Source organism: Macaca mulatta, chromosome 3 (assembly GCF_049350105.2).
Source record: "Macaca mulatta isolate MMU2019108-1 chromosome 3, T2T-MMU8v2.0, whole genome shotgun sequence".
NCBI classification, from domain to species: domain Eukaryota; kingdom Metazoa; phylum Chordata; class Mammalia; order Primates; family Cercopithecidae; genus Macaca; species Macaca mulatta.
Window position 1 is genome coordinate 131,867,264 of NC_133408.1, and position 19,325 is coordinate 131,886,588.

At 40.2% G+C, this 19,325-nt stretch overlaps 1 protein-coding gene across 6 annotated transcripts in view; it reads left to right on the forward strand.

Annotated features, from left to right (window-relative positions):
* The window catches only part of ABCB1 (ATP binding cassette subfamily B member 1), a 219,545-nt gene extending 200,220 nt beyond the window's left edge, over positions 1-19,325 (forward strand). For 5 of the 6 annotated variants that reach the window (XM_028844740.2, XM_077994375.1, XM_077994377.1 and 2 more), the window contains 7 exons: positions 2,326-2,426; positions 3,738-3,878; positions 6,541-6,697; positions 7,764-7,961; positions 13,655-13,861; positions 17,114-17,260; positions 18,743-19,325. In XM_028844740.2, the coding sequence (XP_028700573.2) occupies positions 2,326-2,426; positions 3,738-3,878; positions 6,541-6,697; positions 7,764-7,961; positions 13,655-13,861; positions 17,114-17,260; positions 18,743-18,949 (1,158 nt within the window). In that variant the 3' untranslated portion in view covers positions 18,950-19,325. 6 annotated transcript variants of the gene reach the window in all.

Here is a 19,325-nt window from a genome sequence, read left to right on the forward strand (position 1 = left end):
CTAACACCTGTGAATAGCCACTGCACTCTAGCCTGGGCAACAGAGCAAGACCCTGTCTCTTAAAAAAAAAAAAGTTAGTTTTCTTTGACCTATTAATTTCACCTTAAGAAATTTTCCTAATAAACCAATTCAACACAGACAAATGTTTAGGTACAAAGATGTTTATCTCACCATTATTTTTAATAAAAAAGAAGTTGAAAACCTGGCTCGACAATAAAGGAATACTTAATTGGTTATGATATTAAAGGACTCATTACACATCTCATTATTCATATGTATTTAATGAACTTGGAAAATGCTTTTGATATGAGGGTAAAAAATAATGATATAGAGCTAAATATAGAGTTTCATTCCAATCTTGTTAAATATATTTATGCCCTTAGGAAAAAATTATGCAAATGTGTAAAATATACCTTTTTTTTTTAAAGGACACATTTATTCAGCGTCATGATCATAATATTACATTTAACAATCAACAGCATGGGTGCAAAAAAATATCTACATTAAAACCCTTTGTTGTAATGCTTTACACTTTCCACAGAACAGAAACTAAAATAACCTGTTATTCAATTAGTCACAAATATAGTCCTCGTGGTTTTTGCCCATACACATGAGTATTTGTCTAAACATGTCTTCTTGTAGCAGCTAGGCCCTGCCACTAATGTGCTTGTCTGAATTCACAAATCTGTTGTAAACTGTAACTTCCCTGTCACTTCTCTGGCTCTTATCTCCTGCTAAGCTTTGTTTCCTGGCAGTAATTTAAAATCTTCTGCCACTGCCGTAGCTACTGCTGCTACTGGAACTGCCATAGCTACCTTGGTTTCATGGTTTGGCAGAGTACTGGCCTCTACTAGCATAGGGGCCAGAGCTTCTGCCTCCAAAGTTTCCTCCCTTGATGGGTCCAAAATGTAAAGACTAATTGTTGTAAATGCCAAAATCATTGTAGCTTCCACCACCTCCAAAATTGCTTCCATCATTACCAAATCCATTATAGCCATCCCCACTGCCACCATATCCACCACCACCACAGCTGCCACCAAAGTCACCATGACCACTGAAGTTTCCTCCACCACCAAAGTTGTCATTCCCACCGAAACTACCTCCACGACCACCACCAAAGTTCCTAGAGCCACTTCGCTTCTTTGGCTGAATGAATCACTCTCCATCTCTTGCTTTGACAGGGCTTTCCTAACTTCACAATTGTGGCCATTCACAGTATGCGTATTTCTAAATGACAGTCTTATCCACGGAGTCATGGTCACCAAAACTTAAAAAGTAAAGCCCCTTTTCTTACCACTGCCTTGGTCAGTCATGATTTCAATCACTTCAATTCTTCCGTACTGTTCAAAGTAATCTCTTAGGTGATGTTCTTCAGTGTCTTTAATGCCACCAATGAATATTTTTCTCACAGTTGGGTGGCCATCTGGTCTTTGAGAATCTTCTCTTGAGACAGCTCTCTTTGGTTCCGCAACTCTTCCATCTACCTTATAGGACCTTGCATTCATGGCTGCATACACCTCCTCCACAGTGGCATATGTGACAAACCCAAAGTCCCTTGAGCGCTTTGTATTCTCTCATTACCACACAGTCCGTGAGTGTCCCCATTGCTCAAAATGACTCCTCAGGCTCTCATCAGTTGTTTCAAAGCTCAACCCTCCAATGAAGAGCTTCCTCAGCTGTTTGGGCTCTTTAGGAGACTCTGACTTAGACATGATGGCAGGGGAGAGATAGACTTTAACGATGCTTCCTTGGTGGCATCCACAGGCAGAAAGGAGTAAACATCCACAGGCAGAAAGGAGTAAACGTCCACAGGCAGAAAGGAGTAAGCTGACGAACGTATCTAAAATATATTTTTTATTGACTTAGTTCTTTCAGTATTTTTCAAGCATTCTTCAGTTGTCACAAATGGCAATGATAAAGAGAAAAATATAAACATCACATTTTAAAAATATGTGCAAAATAACTTTGAACTTAAAATGTGATCATCATAGAAGAAAGAACACTGTAATAGATGTGAAGTACTGTGAGTTCTCAGGTTACTTTTGTGAAGCCACGTAAAGCTATGTGGCTTTAAGCAATGCCTTAATCCGTTTAAGTCTTAGCTTCTCTTTCTGCAAAGGAGAAGTCTGAATTAGTCCATCTTCCTTCCAGATCCATAACTCAGTTTGATAAATTACTTAGTATCTTTTTCTACAGAGAAAATGCTCATACATAATAAAAAATATGTAATCATAAAATTATTTTCATTAGTCTGTTTTATAGAATTCAAGTTAATCACCACTGTTTACCCTTGTGCCTCTTGGTGATTGGTGCTCTCTGTTACAGATCGCTACTGAAGCAATAGAAAACTTCCGAACTGTTGTTTCTTTGACTCAGGAGCAGAAGTTTGAACATATGTATGATCAGAGTTTGCAGGTACCATACAGGTAATAACCGCTGAAGAATGGGAGGGGAGTGTGAATAATTTTTCAGTCATCATATTTGTTTTCAGAGGGATTACTTTGGCTAGAAGGTAGGGAGCAAGTGGAGAAAGTACTCGAAGGGAACTCATTGGGAAACAGTTGTAATTATGCAGGAGAGAAATTACAAGACCCTGAACTAAGGCAGGGACATCTCTGATGTAGAACCTGTAAGAATGGGTCACTGATGAGAAGGGAGGGAGACATGATGCTGAGAATGACTATCTGATGTCCAGTTAGGATATGACCCTACAATTTGCTCTAGTTGAAAATGAGTTATTTATGGAACCTAAAATTTGAGGTACCTGTGGGACACGGAGAGGATGGTGCTTCCTGGGTTTACCTGTCTTTCTGCTTTTTACCCCTTCTCCAGTGCAGGCCTTCTTCCTTTAACACAGTCATCCCAGTGAGAGCTCTAATAAGTGGTGTGAACATAAGCAAGCCCAACCTCTCTGAGTCTGTTTCTTATAATAAAAGAGAGAGGTGGACCTTATTAATAGATTTTTAAGCTTTTATTTAAAAAAATGATGGTAGAGTCTTTTTTGTCTAAAAAAAAAATTATTTGAAATCTTCATATGTGATGAAGATAAAAGCAGAGTTGATCTGGTAGCAGGAGGGGTTGGAGGCCCAGGGCTGCCCACTTGCTAACCAACCTGCCCCCACTCACACCTCCATATCGCTGAGCCTCCATGTCATGACTCTAGAATGTCAACCCCTTTGTAAAGCCTTCTCTAAGACCCCCAAATAATTTAGTGCTTCTGCTTTCTTTTCATAACAGATTATTCATAAGGCACCTTCAATGCATAAATAGTAATTCAACTCAACTCAGGTCTCCTAAGTCAAGAACATGCCTGTTTCCTCTCTGTCACCCATCAGGGTACCTGCAACTTGTAGGTGTTGGGTAAACGTGTGCAGAATGAATATTTATATAGAGTACTTACATGTTGTGTGTCCAAAAGTGGGGGGAAAGGGAGAAAACTTTTACTTATTGATCCCTAACTGGCTCTTTACAGTCATTGGATTATTTTCTCTTTACATCAACAGTTTGAGGTGTAGTTAATTCTACATTAAAGATAAAGACACTGAGTCTCAGAGGTTAGGCAGTTTCCCAAATTTGCACAACCGCCAAGTGTAAAGTGTGGACCAAACTTAGTTCTTTGGAAACTAAACCCATTTTTGTTGGTCATGCCTCTGTGCCATACTGCCAGCCTATCAAAAGATACATTTTAAGGACTGAGAAATGAAAGTGGAATGAGTTTTCAAATGTCTTCTTTTCAGAAACTCTTTGAGGAAAGCACACATCTTTGGAATCACGTTTTCCTTCACCCAGGCAATGATGTATTTTTCCTATGCTGGATGTTTCCGGTTTGGAGCCTACTTGGTGGCACATAGTCTCATGAGCTTTGAGGATGTTCTGTTGTAAGTATTGGGTTATTATTTAGTTAAACTCTAAAAATAAAACTGGGATGAACATGCTTCATGTCTAGATAGGAAACCCTACTGTGAAGCCTCATGAAGAGATTCTGGTGATTCCTAAAGTGGCATTTTGCCTCTGAGTCTTCATGTGCCACCATTGAAGCACCCCCTTTCATTTGAAGGAGCAGTAACTTCTTTCCTCATTGCTGGCTCACATATAGCTGAACTTTCCAAGTCTGTCACTGGGTGGAGTGATTCCATTCAGAGATTTTGAGAAGGCCTTGGCATTTGGGAAGAAGCCTAGCTCTGAGCAAGGAGTCTGACTGGCTGCTTTTAAAGGACTTTCTTACAGAGCAAGTAAAGTGCAGATGTGTTGTACTAAGTTCTGCAAGCCCTTGGAGATTCCAGGATAAGTTTACTTTTCCTTGATATGAGAAGAGTTGGAAGGTAAGAGCCAGATGAAGTCAGAAATGACAAAGGAAAAGTTATATTGAGATTTTTCTGCTACATTGTTCTGAATGTAGATAACTGTGCCTTGGTCAGAGGAAGATAAGCCTGAAGCAGTTATACTACAAAAGTACCCAAATATGCAGTTTGGTGGTCAAAAGTATATATAATATATCTGAGCTTCTAGATTTAGAGATGGGTAAGATTCTGCCTCTTGATAGCATAACATAATTAGTAGCAATATAGTTTTACATTTAAACCAGAATCATATAAGCCTGGCAGTGTAACGTATTAGTATAGTATTTCTTTCCTTTTTAAACATTGAGCTGTTCATGCATTACAGTTTGCTCAGGAGGACCCCAAAAAAGACATCTAAATTTCCATTAAAGGTGTGCATTTGACAAATGATATGCGGGTGCTATCTGTGATTACGACCCAGAGATCAAAACCAAGCATCACTGGCATTAGGACTTTGATTAGATAATTATTTGATATATTGCTTTACTCCAAAAAATTGAATTGGTGAAAGTTGCTGACATTGGGGCATTTAGGTTTGCAAAATCAACATTCCAAGTTAAGGAAAAGGAAGACCTGTCTGAAGAGCAGTGCATTAGAAAAAGGTCCCATAGGTTTAAATGATCACAAGGCCAAGATTAACCATCGGTGTATCTTATTTAGTGCCAGTTAAACAAACAAACAAACAAAAACTAATGACACAATATGCTACATAAACATAGGCATAGAGTCCAGAGGAAAGAAAGTGATGGATTCCCTGTATTCTGGGAGGGTTCCCAAATATTTTGTCAGTTCCAGGCTTGCTGTTTCAAAAATCATATTAATAAATATGTCTAGAGAAGGGCCGTAAAAGGAGTTATCAAAGAAGCAAAGGAGGTTTTAGTAATATTTCAAGACTTGTAGGCCTGACTTATGTAAAAGGAAGTAAATTTTTTCTTCAGTTTGAAAAAGAACTGTTTAACAATAGACAACCAAACATGCTACTTCCTAAATCAGAGGATGGAAGCCAATTTAGGGGAGGTGTCCAGGCACAAACATGGAGAGCTGGACTTGATACCTGTAAGGACCTTCCCAACTTTAAGTTGCTGTGATTCCCATGTCATAGATAAGAATGTCAATGCACCTTAAGAGCAACATATCTGGTTCTGTAAGAAACTTTCTTTTTGTTGCACAGTTCATAGGTTTTTAAGAATCTGATGTAATTCCAACATCACTGACTGTATCTGTTGTTGATCACCACAACAATGCCGTGTAACAACCAGCCACTAAACCTCAGAGACATACATATTTTTGCCCACAAACCTGTGGGTTAGCTGTGAAGTTCTACTGATCTGGGTTAGGCATAGTGGATCTCAGCTGGACTTACTCATGTTTCTGTAGTGGGTTGTGTCTGTAGCTGGCTAGTTGGGATTCACACAGCTCTCCTCCATGTGTGCCTCATCCTCCAGCAGGCTAGCCTGGGTTTGAGACAGTGGCAGAATTCTGAGAGAGAAAGAAAGAGAGAGAGAACACACGCATGCATGCTCACAAAGCATATAAGGCCCCCTGAGTCATAGACTTGGAACTGGAAAAAGTGATTTCCACCACATCCTGCCCACCACATCCTGCTGGCCAAAGCAAGTCACAAGGCCAGTCCAGATTCAAAGGGTGCTGCAAAGGTCACATTGCAAGATGAGGATACAGAGAGAGGTGGAAAAAAAATGGGCCATTTTGCAATCAATCTATCACACTGACATGAACTTATAAGGAAATGTGTTTGTTTTATTTTTAACATCTGTTTTATAACTATTAGAGGCTAAGCTCTCTGGTTACAGAAGTGTCAACTTTTGGCCAGGCATGGTGGCTCACACCTATAATCCCAACACTTTTGGAGGCTGAAGCAGGAGGTCTGCTTCATACCAGGAGTTTGAGACCAGCCTGGGCAATACAGGGAGACCCCCATCTCTACAAAAAAATAAAACAATTAGCTGGTTTTACAACTGTGGTTGTGCACAGTTGTAGTCCCAGCTACTCCAGAGGCTGAGGTGGGAAGGTCGCTTGAGCCCCAGAGGTCATATCTGTAGTGATCTCTGATTGCACTACTGCACTACAGTCTGGGCAACACAGCAAGACCCCATCTCAAAAAAAAAAAAAAAAAGGAGTGTCAGCTTTCTAGCATTGTGGTCGTAACGCTGCACACATGTTTTGTGTTTGTACTTTCCAGAGTATTTTCAGCTGTTGTCTTTGGTGCCATGGCCGTGGGGCAAGTCAGTTCATTTGCTCCTGACTATGCCAAAGCCAAAGTATCAGCAGCCCACATCATCATGATCATTGAAAAAACCCCTTTGATTGACAGCTACAGCACAGAAGGCCTAAAGCCGGTGAGTTTGATGTTTCAACTATTGGATCTACTCCTGACTCCTTAATGAAAGTATTCTAAGTGGAAACTTAATAAAATTTGTACTTTCAAATATGCTGATGATAAAATAAAACTTCCTAGATCATAGATTCCTTTCAATAACTACTAATAATATACATCAACATTCAGTACTTTTACATAGCAAAGGTTATAGGGAAATAGGAACACTGCTCACTTTATAAGCAAAACCTATTCATCAGATTTTTTACAAACAATTGCTTTAGAGACAGAGTCTTACTCTGTCATCCAGGCTAGAGTGCAGTAGCATGATCATTGCTCACTACACCCTTGACCTTCTGGGCTCAAGTGATCCTCCTGTCTCAGCCTCCCAAGTAGTTGGGACTACAAGCATGTGCCATCATGCCCAGCTAATTTTTTAATTATTTGTAGAGACATGGTCTTGCTATGTTGCCCAGGCTGGTCACTAGATTTTATTGTAAGTTACTGTATTCCTGAGGAACAGATTTGAGTTATTGCAGCTGTATTGTATATTCACATTGTCTTAACAATACATGCTGTGAAAGCTTTTACTCTTTTAGACCTCATTTACTAAATTCTAGCAGTCTGAGACTGAGCGCAGTGGCTTATGGCTGTAATCCCAGCACTTTGGGAGGCTGAGGTGGGTGGATCACTTGAGGTCAGGAGTTCGAGACCAGACTGGCCAATATGGTGAAACTCCATCTCTACTAAAAATAAAAAAATATTAGCTGGGTGTGGTGGCACATGCTGTAATCCCAGCTACTCGGGAGGCTGAGGCACGAGAATTGCTTGAATCTGGGAGGTGGAGGTTGCAGTGAGCTGAGATCATGCCACTGCACTCCAGCCTGGGTAACAGAGTGAGACTGCCTCAAAAAATAAAAAATAATAAAATGATAAAATAAAAATAAAATAAATTCTAGCAGTTTGAAGTGAAGCCAATTGTAATACAAGTTCATTACCTTCTGACACCTGGTAATTGAAAGGGTTAGCTATACACTTTATTTTCAGTATTGTGGCAATCTAATTTACTGTTATTCTTCTCATTGCAGAACACATTGGAAGGAAATGTCACATTTAATGAAGTTGTATTCAACTATCCCACCCGACTGGACATCCCAGTGCTTCAGGGGCTGAGCCTGGAAGTGAAGAAGGGCCAGACGCTGGCCCTGGTGGGCAGCAGTGGCTGTGGGAAGAGCACGGTGGTCCAGCTCCTGGAGCGGTTCTATGACCCCTTGGCGGGGAAAGTGGTGAGCACACTTTCGTATTTAGCTCAGTTCAGGTTTTCATCATCCAAATGTCTGAATGTATTTAATTCTCAACTATGAGCCATGTTTTTTCAAACCTTTAAACAACAACCCCACTTGGATAAAGTCTGACAACCTAAATATGGTCTCCAAGTGGTGTCATCTGTCCCAGCCAACTTCTCCAGGCTTCCCTCAACACTACTCCTCTACCCTCCTTTGCAAGCACCCTTTGTACCACCTATCTCCCTTGCTGTACTTAGGTTTCAGTTGACTTGAGAAGAACCGACAAAAATGGAAGTAGCCAGAAAGATGCAGGACAGGTGCTAAGAGTGAGATGAAAGCCAAGGATGGGGACTGTTTCAAAGATGGTAGTCAGCAATGACAGATGGTATAGAGAGATTGGGTAAGGAGGAGACTGAGAAGACATGATAGAGTCTAGCAATGAATGGGCTACTTCTGATATTTTAAAATATTCTTAGTGAAGTAGTGATGGTAGAAAACAATTAAGGGTGGCTGAAGTATGGTTAGGAGGAGAAATGGAGATGTAAGTGAGCATAGGTTATCAAGAAGATGGAAAGTAAAAGAAAGGCAAATAAGGACAGTGCTTGAGTGGGGAGGCAGAGTCCAGGGAAAATGTTTAGGAGGTGAACTGTTGAGCATTTTTATGGCTGGGGATGAGACAAAATCATTGATGGAGAGAGGGCATTGAAACATCATCTAAGGAAAAAAAAAAGTAGAATCAACAAATTTGGGAAATGTATAAAGAATATAGAAGTACGCCCTTTTGTCTTAGTTGCTGGGAATGAGAGAGGTGTCTGGCAGGGAGCAGTGAGTTTAAACGACTATGATGGAGGCTAGGAAAGAAGACAAACTAGGAAGGAATAGATTAAGAACAAGACATTTTCATTATGTAGGCATGTAATTAATTGTACTGAGAAGTGATATTTAAAATACTTAACAATGGGAACAGAATGGACACTGACCAATCAGAATGGATGCCTGCTGGTAAAGTCAGATGGATGCCCACCCACTATGTATGGACACTGGTAGCACTTAATAACTCAAATGAAAAGAGAGTTTTCAACCTTTAGTCTAGGACTCTTTTTACTTCCTCACAGCAGTCACTCTTACTCATAAATATTTGTTACTGTATTCAAAGATAGTTATGCCTTTATTCAGTCTACTCTTAAATCATTACATAAGCTTGTTACCTACTTTTACTCTCTTGCTTTATATTTTCTGTGAACTCTGATTTTGTCTTTCAATTTTTTGTGGTGAGTTTAAAAACAGGACTCTAAATAAAGACGTCGCTGACAGCCAAAGCAATTAGAGGAGGAAATGTTAGCTCTCAGACACTGATTATGTTCCTCAACAGACAGTTATTAAGTGGTATGTAAAAGATTGTGCTATGATGAATTGTAGGGCATGATATCTGCCCTCAAATACTTTAACTGAGGAAATGGGGCATATACTTTCATGAGTTAAAGAAGATAGGCCTAGAGCTAGTTCTTAAGAGATAAGGATTTGCATATGGATGAACAGTCGTGATGACATTCAATGTGAGAGAAAATGCAAGGTGTGATCAGTGATTTGTTCCCAATGCGCAAATAGGACACTTTGGCTGAAATAGGAGTTTAGTTTGAGTAGTGGTTCTCAAACTTTTCTGATAACTCATGTAGGAAAGATTTTCAAATGTCATCATCCACTAATGTACTCATAGTCACTTTCCAAGGGGAAAAATGCTTGGTGATAACAAAATGTTGGAGTTGAAAACCACGATATAATACAGCACAATAATGATACAATAAGGAATAATTAATGTTATTCTGCAAGTATATAAACACAAGCAGAACATAATTTAAAACATGGACAACATCAGTTACAGTTCAGAGTAGGAAACAGAAACTGCACTAGGTATTTCAAGTAGATAGGTATTTAATAAACGGAATTACATGCTTACAAAATCTTTGGAAGGGCTGGAAGAGTGAAAGAAAAGTAGGCTACTTGCTCCCAGACTTCCAGATCACCGCACTGCAGCTGTGATTCTGTAACCAAGAAGCTGCAGAAAATTATGCCACAGCTGTTCCAAATTTAAAGGTACAAGACTAGAATCTGTCTGTTGCAGAAATTCTTGTCTGCCAAAAATGAGTTAAGCTGTTAGCTTACCATGGCTGCTGAAGGAGAGATGGTGTCTACCTCCCAGATTTTACACTGTGCATCTCCCTGGTAGACCCTGACTTACTTCCAGAACCAAGGGAAAGTGGGAAATAGTTTTTAGCCTTCTAGTCCCTTGATGTATAAAAGGTCAGACACAGAAGTATATGAAAATGAATGCTGAGTGCATAGCACAGTAAGCATCCCAAGACATTATTGATAATGGACTGAAAACAAAGTGTCCTCATTTATTGCAGGAATATCCATTATCTTCTCCTGTGCATTTGCACTAGGGCTTGGAAATACTGCCAGATGGTGCACTGCAGCTAGACTTCTTAGCAGAAAGTGTCCACAATAAACTCTAGTAAATGTACAAAGTTTTGTTTATGGACATCAGTGAGTAGCCCTGAATAACTCAGTGGATTACTACTCATTAGTTTTTATTGCCATGTAAAAATGAGTCTGTGGATTTGAGCATAAGAATTAAAGAAAGGATTTGACCCTGAGGATCCCCTGAAGTCACGAAATTCTCATGACCATCAGTGGACCTTGAATCCCACGTTGAAAATCATTGACCTGAAGTGGTGGTTCTCAAGCTTCAGTGACTATTAGAATGGCCTAAAGAGCTAGTAAAAAATACAGCCGGCCTGGATTATTCAAGTAGGCTAAGGTTTAGCCTTTTCTTTTTATAATTTTCCGAGGTGATCCTGATGCCAGCCATCATTCGAGAGCCACCAAACTGTTAAATTTGAAGAAAGATTTAGGTTAAATTGTGGAAAGTCTTGAATAATTAAGCTATGAAATTGTGAAGATGGGAGGATTCTCCAAGTTTTGAGGGACCTGAAGATTATACAATTTTAGGGATTCAACTTAAAGAAAAAATTTTGAATGCAAAATTAGACACAAAAGTGGATATTTACTTCAAACAAAAAAAATCATAACCAAATATTGGAAGCTTAAAGATTCTGGTCCCTTTCATTTTAGGCAATTTATCATCAACACTTACAGGGAAGAGCTTCCTGACTACAGCCTTTCCTCCATCCCACCCAGAAAACTGTTCAACTTCCTAGAATTTACATGTAATTGAGGGCTCTTGAAGCTCAACTTTCATCAGTGTCACTGTTAAATCACCCCTACTTTGAGTCTTCCCCTGACCTTTCCTTTCTCCCCTTTCTAGTCTCTCTCATATACAACAGTCAGAGCCCCCTTTGGGATATAGTTAGAAGCTGCTTGTCGTTGTCTGGTTATAACCCAAGAAGAGCCCGAGATGGGGGCATTCCCCTTTTAAGGAGGGGGCATAAAATATCTTTCAGTTGTGAGATATTAGTGTTACTAAAACCCAACCTATAGTGTTTAGATCCAGTCTTGGTTTTCCACCAATTACTAACTGTGCGCATTTGCTTATCAGTAAAATGGCAGTTAACCTCACAGTGACCTCAGAAGTGTTGCTGTGAAGGTTAAACAAGAGACTGTAGGAGACATGCTTATCACAGAACCTACAATGTTGTCAGTGCTTGATTTTTAAAAATCAATTATTATTTCACAGTAAATATGCATAGAAGAATACATGTGTTAACATTTACATTTTTGTGCTAATGAAAGCAAGCAATAGATTTAACAATCTACAATAGAGATAGCCGATCATTTTAATCTGGCCTTTCATTATTTTTTACCAATATGTTTACTTTCCTAGTTATATTTTTATTTAGGCCAGGATTTTTTGAGCAGTTCTCATAGATTCCCCAGAGTTCCATGGTCTTCTCTCAAACCAACACCATTCCTCAGCCAAAGGAGCTCTGCTTCTTTGATCTTTTTTACATTGTAGGCATCTAAACTTAAGTTTTACTTAAAGAAAGAATTCTTCAGTCAACACAGGTTTTAAATAGTTTGCAATCCTAGGGTATTATGCGGGGACGAGGAGGTCCAAGAGTGTATTCAGTGTAATGAAGAAACTCATTATAACTTGCTGAGATCATTCAGATTTGCCTGTGATTGTATTAGTTAGGCAGTGGCTGTTTTCCTCCCAGGGGTATAAACCTGGAAAATTAAAACAAAAACAAAAGCAAAAACCAAACTCCTCCTTTCCTTAAATTTCCACTTCTCAAGTACAGTGTTTTATCTAACAAGATCTGCTACTTAGCCACATCCTTGTTTGGCTTTTACTGTCCCTCTCCACCCTCTGTTTTCTACCTTCATTTATTAACATTGTAAGGAAGCCTGGAGCATACATGTGTGGAATAGTCTCCATGGCAACTCAGCTTGGAACTAATAAGGTTATGGGAGAGCTTCCATCCCTGCATCTGCCAGTGTCACAAGCAGAAGCGATGTTCCTGTAGCAAAGATTGTACCCTACTGCTGGCCAGCTGTCCCCTTGAGCCACCCAACCAGGCACATGGGATACAGAGAGGATATGGCTCAGTACAAACTTGTCACTACTATTGGAAATGCTCAAAGCTGAGTCACTGGTGCCTTCTTCAGAAGAGATGAACAACTCTCTCACTTAAATGCAAATTCTCTTGCAAAGCAGACCTATCTGGCAGACATATTTGCATCAGAGTAGGGCTTGTTATCAGCAAGGCTGTAAGGTGCCCTCCCCAGTCTTCTGCAAGATAATCCAGGGAACCAGATTATAGAGAAAGGGCAGCTCTCCATTCCTACTCATCTGGCTTAGTATTGATGATGTCTATTCACCCTTTCCTTCCCCTGTTCACCTATCCATCCCCTATAGTTCCTGAACTGCAAACCTGTTATGTGGTCATAGTTGTTATTTATTTCCATGCTAATCCTGGGCACTGTGTCTCTGAAAAATGGAGATTTAAGAATAAGGCTCTCAGGATACATCTCAGAAGTATTAGGCATTGTATTCGTGTGGCTGCTGTAACCACTTACCACAAAATCAGTGGCTTAAAACAACACCAATTTATGACTTTACACTTCTGGAGGTCAGAAACCTAAAATAGGTCTCAGTGGGCACGTATCAAGTGTCAGCAGGGCTGTGTTCCTTCTAGAGGCTCCAAAGAATGATCTGTTTTCTTGCCTTTTCTTGCTTGTGGCCCCTTCCTCTGTTTTCAAAACCAGCAGTGGCTGGTTGAGTCTTTCTCACACTGCGTTTGCTCTGATACTCTCCTCTCTCCTTCCTCAGTTACAAGCCTTTATGATTACATTAGGCTCACCAAGGTAATTCAGGATAATCTTATTTTACAGTCAGCTGATTAGCAACCTTACGTCTACTACCTTAGTTTCTTTTTGACATGTAACATAACACATTCACAGGATCCAGGGATTAGGACATAGATGTCTTATTCTACCTACCATGTGCATACATCAGAAACCATGGTTATAACACAGGAAACATGACAGTTCCTCAAAGCATACAGTTGTGACCTTGTTGTATTAATCTTAACTATCCAAATTTTAATCACACAAACTTTTCCTTAATCTCACAGTAACTTGGCAGTTTCAGTGTAAGAAATAATGATGTTAATTATGCTACATTCAAAGTGTGCTGGTCCTGAAGTTGGTCTGTGAACTCTTGTTTTCAGCTGCTTGACGGCAAAGAAATAAAGCAACTGAATGTTCAGTGGCTCCGAGCACACCTGGGCATCGTGTCCCAGGAGCCCATCCTGTTTGACTGCAGCATTAGTGAGAACATTGCCTATGGAGACAACAGCCGGGTGGTGTCACAGGAAGAGATCGTGAGGGCAGCCAAGGAGGCCAATATACACGCCTTCATCGAGTCACTGCCTAATGTAAGTCTTTCTCCAAATTAACAGCCCGGGAGCATGTGGCAGCCTCCCTGGCCTATGCTTTGATGTATAAGGGGATGGTTTCCCAGAAGTGAAGAGAAATTAGCAACCAAATCACACCCTTACCTGTATACAAGCATCTGGCCACACTTCCTATTTGGGTTAGATGTTACGTTTGTCTGATCACCTCACCCTCCTTGTGAGGAAGGGATGAAAGTGATCACTTCAGGTTTAGGAGAGAGGAACATTTCTGGGATAGGAGAACTGGAACAATTCTCTAGATCCAAAGCTATTAGGCTTGAGGCTCCACCTTTTTCAGCCCTAGGGATAAGTACAATGTCTGGGAAGCCTTTCCCTTCAAGTCCAAGTACAGAGGCTGGGTCTCTACCTGCACATGCTGCTTCTGGCCTGCCGAGGAAGCAGGCATGACTGTCCCTCCCCATGTCTCTGCTCTATTTCTCTTCCTTCTTCCTTCTTGCAGCTCTCTCCCAAGACTCAAACCTCACTGTGGAGTCAGTCCAGTCCAGAGGGCTGAACCCATGCCAGAAAGAGGGCTCTCTCTGAATAAGGGTTGAGCCATTAGGGTGACCAGGATATCATGTAATCTCTCATCATCGTACATTTCATGGGCCCCAAACTTTGTTTACAGTGAATGGTTGAAGTATTTTCTAGGGCTCCCTGGGCTGTTGTCCTATGGGTGTCCTCTGAATTCCTCCTAGGAAGTTGGATAAATGAAACCTCTCACCCTCTCTTAAGCCCTCTTAGGTCCTGTATTTTAGTTTTTGTGTTTTGTCTTGTTTTGGAATACAAGTTGAATATTCCTTATCCAAAATACTTGAGATCAGAAGTGTTTTGGATTTTGGAATATTTGCATGTACATAATTCACTTATATTTCATGTATACCTTATACACATTAGCCCGAAGGTAATTTTATACAATATTTTTAATAACTTTGAGCATGAAACAAAGTTTTGACTGTGTTTTGATTGTGACCTGTTACATGAGATCAGGTGTGAAATTTTCCACTTGTGGCATCATGTTGGTGCTCAAAAAATTTCAGAATTTCAGATTTTGAATTTTTTGGATTATGGATGCTCAACCTGTATTAACAGTCCAAAATTATATTTTTTCCCAACTTTATTTCAGAATTAGGGGGTACATGTACAGGTTTATTATACCTGGGTATATTGCATGATGCTGAGGTTTCAGGGTACAAATGATCCCGTCACCCAGGTACTAAGCACAGAACCCAATAGGTAGTTTTTCAACACTTACCCCCCTCCCTCCCTATCTAATAGTCCCCAGTTTCTACTGTTGCCATTTTTCATCTATGAGTGCCTGATGTTTAACTCCCACTTATAAGTGAGAACATGCGGTATTTGGTTTTCTGTTCCTGCATTACTTTGCTTGGGATAATGGCCTCCAGCTGCATCCATGTTGCTGCAAAAGTTAGGTCCTATATTTTGAAGTGCTTCTCAACCTAGGTAATCTACCCCACTCATTATCATCAGTTATGCTCTTTATTCTAAGGAAGTGCCCCCTAAAACAAAGCTCAGGAGCCTCAACCCCGCAGGGAAGACAGTTTCCTCATGAGGCAGGCGAGCAACACCAGGTGGCTCTCTTTCCCAAGATTCCCTTCTGTAGACTCTTCTTCGGATAACTGCTGACACCAATCTCATTAAGTCCCAGGGAGATGGCCTTGTCTCCCACTCTCCTTTCACAGTCTAGCCCAACTGGAGGTAATTGACCCTTCCCCAGGCTCAAACATTTAAAATGGAAAGCTCCAGTCCCCTTTACTGATGAGAGGATAGTGGTTCTCAAGTATAGACACAGATCAGCATCACCTGGGAACTTGTTAGGAATGCAGATCCAGCAATCCATGTTTTAAGAGCCCAGATAATACTGACGCAGGCTCAAGCTGGAGAACCACTGGGCTAGGGGTTAATAAAACACAAACACAGAGAGTAAGTATTATCTGTCTTCTTAAATATACTTTGCCCCTCTGGCATTTGTCTGCCACAGAGACTTCAGCCTTTCTGGGATCCGGGTCTCTAATCTGTCACACAGAACACACCTGTAGACACCGTAATTCTCTTCCTCAGGGTCTAGACCAGGAGAGAAAAGGTAAACCCCCTAAGTCCTGTTACCTAAGGATCCACTTCTCCTAAGTGATTAATACTAGGATTTACCTCACCCTGTAGGTGACTGGTTTAGTTACCTCCTTCTTGTAAGATTGCCGCACTGCCTTTATCTGCCTCAGCAGGATGAGCACTATATCAAGAGTGCAATGAGTAACCCCTCCACTCACATGAGACACACTTCAGTGCTCCTGCTCTCTGAGGCAGCCATGACTCTGGGGCAGAGCCAGTCCCAAACATCTGCCAAAACTTCATCTGGGGTCTTCTCCCTCTATTTACAGGGGGAGACCCAGGGCTGAGTGCCACAAAACTAGGGTTGCCAGATATAGCAAGTAAAAATAGGCAACGCTGTACTAAAATTTCAGCCTGGCAAGGGCCTAGAAATAATAAAATAGTATTGTTTTCTAGGTTACAAGTGCAGTCACATCCTGTTTCTGCTCTCTCCTGAGTAACCTTTAACTGCCGTTCCTATCATCATAGTGAATAGTTGGTGACAATTATCTACTGTGGGAAACAATATGGGAAGAATTTTGGGAGCACTCTAACAACAAAAATGTTTAAAAAGGAGATATTCATTTTCAAAGTTAGATATCAAAATGGAATCCTTTATGTAGCACCCATTAAAATTGCTTAAGTGTTGGAGATACTTTCATAAAAACAGATACTAAAAGGCTAACGTCCCAAGAATGGTTTTCCTCAATTTAAAATCATGCAGAGAGTGTCACCTGCTGGTTACAATTAAGATGAGCTTCAATTATTTTATTATGAATACCTTGTTCAAATCAAATTTCCTTTCTCCTGTCAATCTTTGTCCCAAATATAATGAAACCAGAAGATGGAAGATACTAACATTGCAACGATATTCTTCTTCATTAAAAAGCTGACCTGTTTATACTAAAACATATCATCTTAAGGCCCAAACATCTGTTTTTCAAAGAGATAGTAAACCTGCCATTTTGGGCTTTTTTCTGTTCTTTCCTTAATTATCCATGAACAATTCTTAGCTTCTGAACCTAAATTTTTGGAGCATAGAATCATTTATCCTACTTTCTATAAGCAAGCTGTTAGAACTTTACTATCAGTTCTACTTTCATAACAACAAAACCTTATTTACAGAAATATAGCACCAGAGTAGGAGACAAAGGAACTCAGCTCTCTGGTGGCCAGAAACAACGCATTGCCATAGCTCGTGCCCTTGTTAGACAGCCTCATATTTTGCTTTTGGATGAAGCCACATCAGCTCTGGATACAGAAAGTGAAAAGGTAAGAATTTAAATTGAGTTCATTCATACTTGAATCATCATCCTTAAAAATGCTTTATTCTCCATAGTAAAGAACAAAATGTAGTCAGATTATTGATTGTTATTTACATCACCTTTCAGTAAAATGTAAACAGTTTCTGTAACTGTGATTCAGGAGAGAAAAGATGACACAAGGCAAATTAGTCTTAGAGCGCATGTGCTTCACAAACCATCCCTAGATCACTTCACGTTGACCTAAGAAGCTGCTTTCAGGTGTATTTCCTGCTTCTACTGGCAGCATCTCTCAGCAACCATAAGGAAAAGTGGTAGGGTAAGGCAATGTTAAAATCTGGCTGTACCTTTTTTAAGATAAATATTAGCAATCATTTCTGATTGGAGAAAAGGTTAATAATTCAGATTATCTGAAAGACCAACTCAGTATGAGATGTTCCCTACTTTACAATACTAAAATTCAGGAGTCTGTGTTTGGTCTTTGCTCAGTCTTCTTGAATTTACTGTGAGCTGGATTTGAGGTCTGTTTTCAAGGATGTTGTGTTGCTAGACACATTAGTAATGTTTTTAAATGAGTCAGTGAACTGTATTTACTCCCTTAACTTTAAGAGTAGATGACTGCTGGCTGGCACCTACTGCCGTGGCTCCCACCTATAATCCCAACACTGGGAGGCTGAGGTGGGAGCATCACTTGAGCCCAGGAGTTTGAGACCCGCCCGGGCAACATAGGGAGACCTTGTCTCTACAAAAAATAAAATAATTAGCTAGGCCTCCAGCTACTCAGGAGGCCGAGGTGGAAGAATTGCTTGAGCCCGGGAGGTTGAGGCTGCAGTAAGCCATGATTGCACCACTACACTCCACCCTGGTGACAGAGTGAGGCCCTGTTTCAAATTATTAAAAAAAAAAAAAAAAAAGTTAGGGATAGATAACTACTGCCTCGGAACTAACCCAAACTAGGGTTCAGTCATCTTCTGATATGACAAATCCTTTGTTTTCAAAAACCTGTTCTGTTTCACTGACACCTTGTTAAAGAAGGATCTATTGTTGGAGAAATCTTGTTAAAGAAGGATCTATTGTTGGAGAAATTCATTGTGGAGCTTTTTTTTTTTTTTTTTTTTTTTTTTTTGAGACGGAGTCTTGCACTCTTACCCAGGCTGGAGTGCAGTGACGCATTGACGCCATCTCCGCTCACTGCAAGCTCCACCTCCCGGGTTCTCGCCATTCTCCTGCCTCAGCCTCACGAGTAGCTGGGACTACAGGCACCTGCCACCACGCTCGGCTCATTTTTTGTATTTTTGGTAGAGATGGGGTTTCGTAGTGTTAGCCAGGATGGTCTTGATCTCCTGACCTTGTGATCCACCCGTCTTGGCCTCCCAAAGTGCTGAGATTACAGGCATGAGCCACCACACCCAGCCTATTGTGGAGCTTTTTATGGAAAAGGAATTAGGGAAAACAACTATTATGCGAATTAATCTATGTGATTATGGACTAGGTTGTCCAAGAAGCCCTGGACAAAGCCAGAGAAGGCCGTACCTGCATTGTGATTGCTCACCGCCTGTCCACCATCCAGAATGCAGACTTAATAGTGGTGTTTCAGAATGGCAGAGTCAAGGAGCACGGTACACATCAGCAGCTGCTGGCACAGAAAGGCATCTATTTTTCAATGGTCAGTGTCCAGGCTGGAGCAAAGCGCCAGTGAACTGTGACTGTATGAGATGTTAAATATTTTTTAATATTTGTGTTTAAATATGGCATTTATTCAAAGTTAAAAAGCAAGTACTTATAGAATTATGAAGAGTTATCTGTTTAACATTTCCTCAACCAAGTTCAGAGTCTTCAGACACTTCGTAATTAAAGGAAGAGAGCGAGAGACATCATCAAGTGGAGAGAAATAATGGTTTAAATTGCATTATAAATTTTATAACAGAGTTAAAGTAGATTTTTAAAGATAAAATATGTAATTTTGTTTGTATTTTCTCATTTGGACTTAACTGATTGCCTTGCTAAAAGATTATAGAAGTAGCAAAAAGTATTGAAATGTTTGCATAAAGTGTCTATAATAAACTTTCACATGA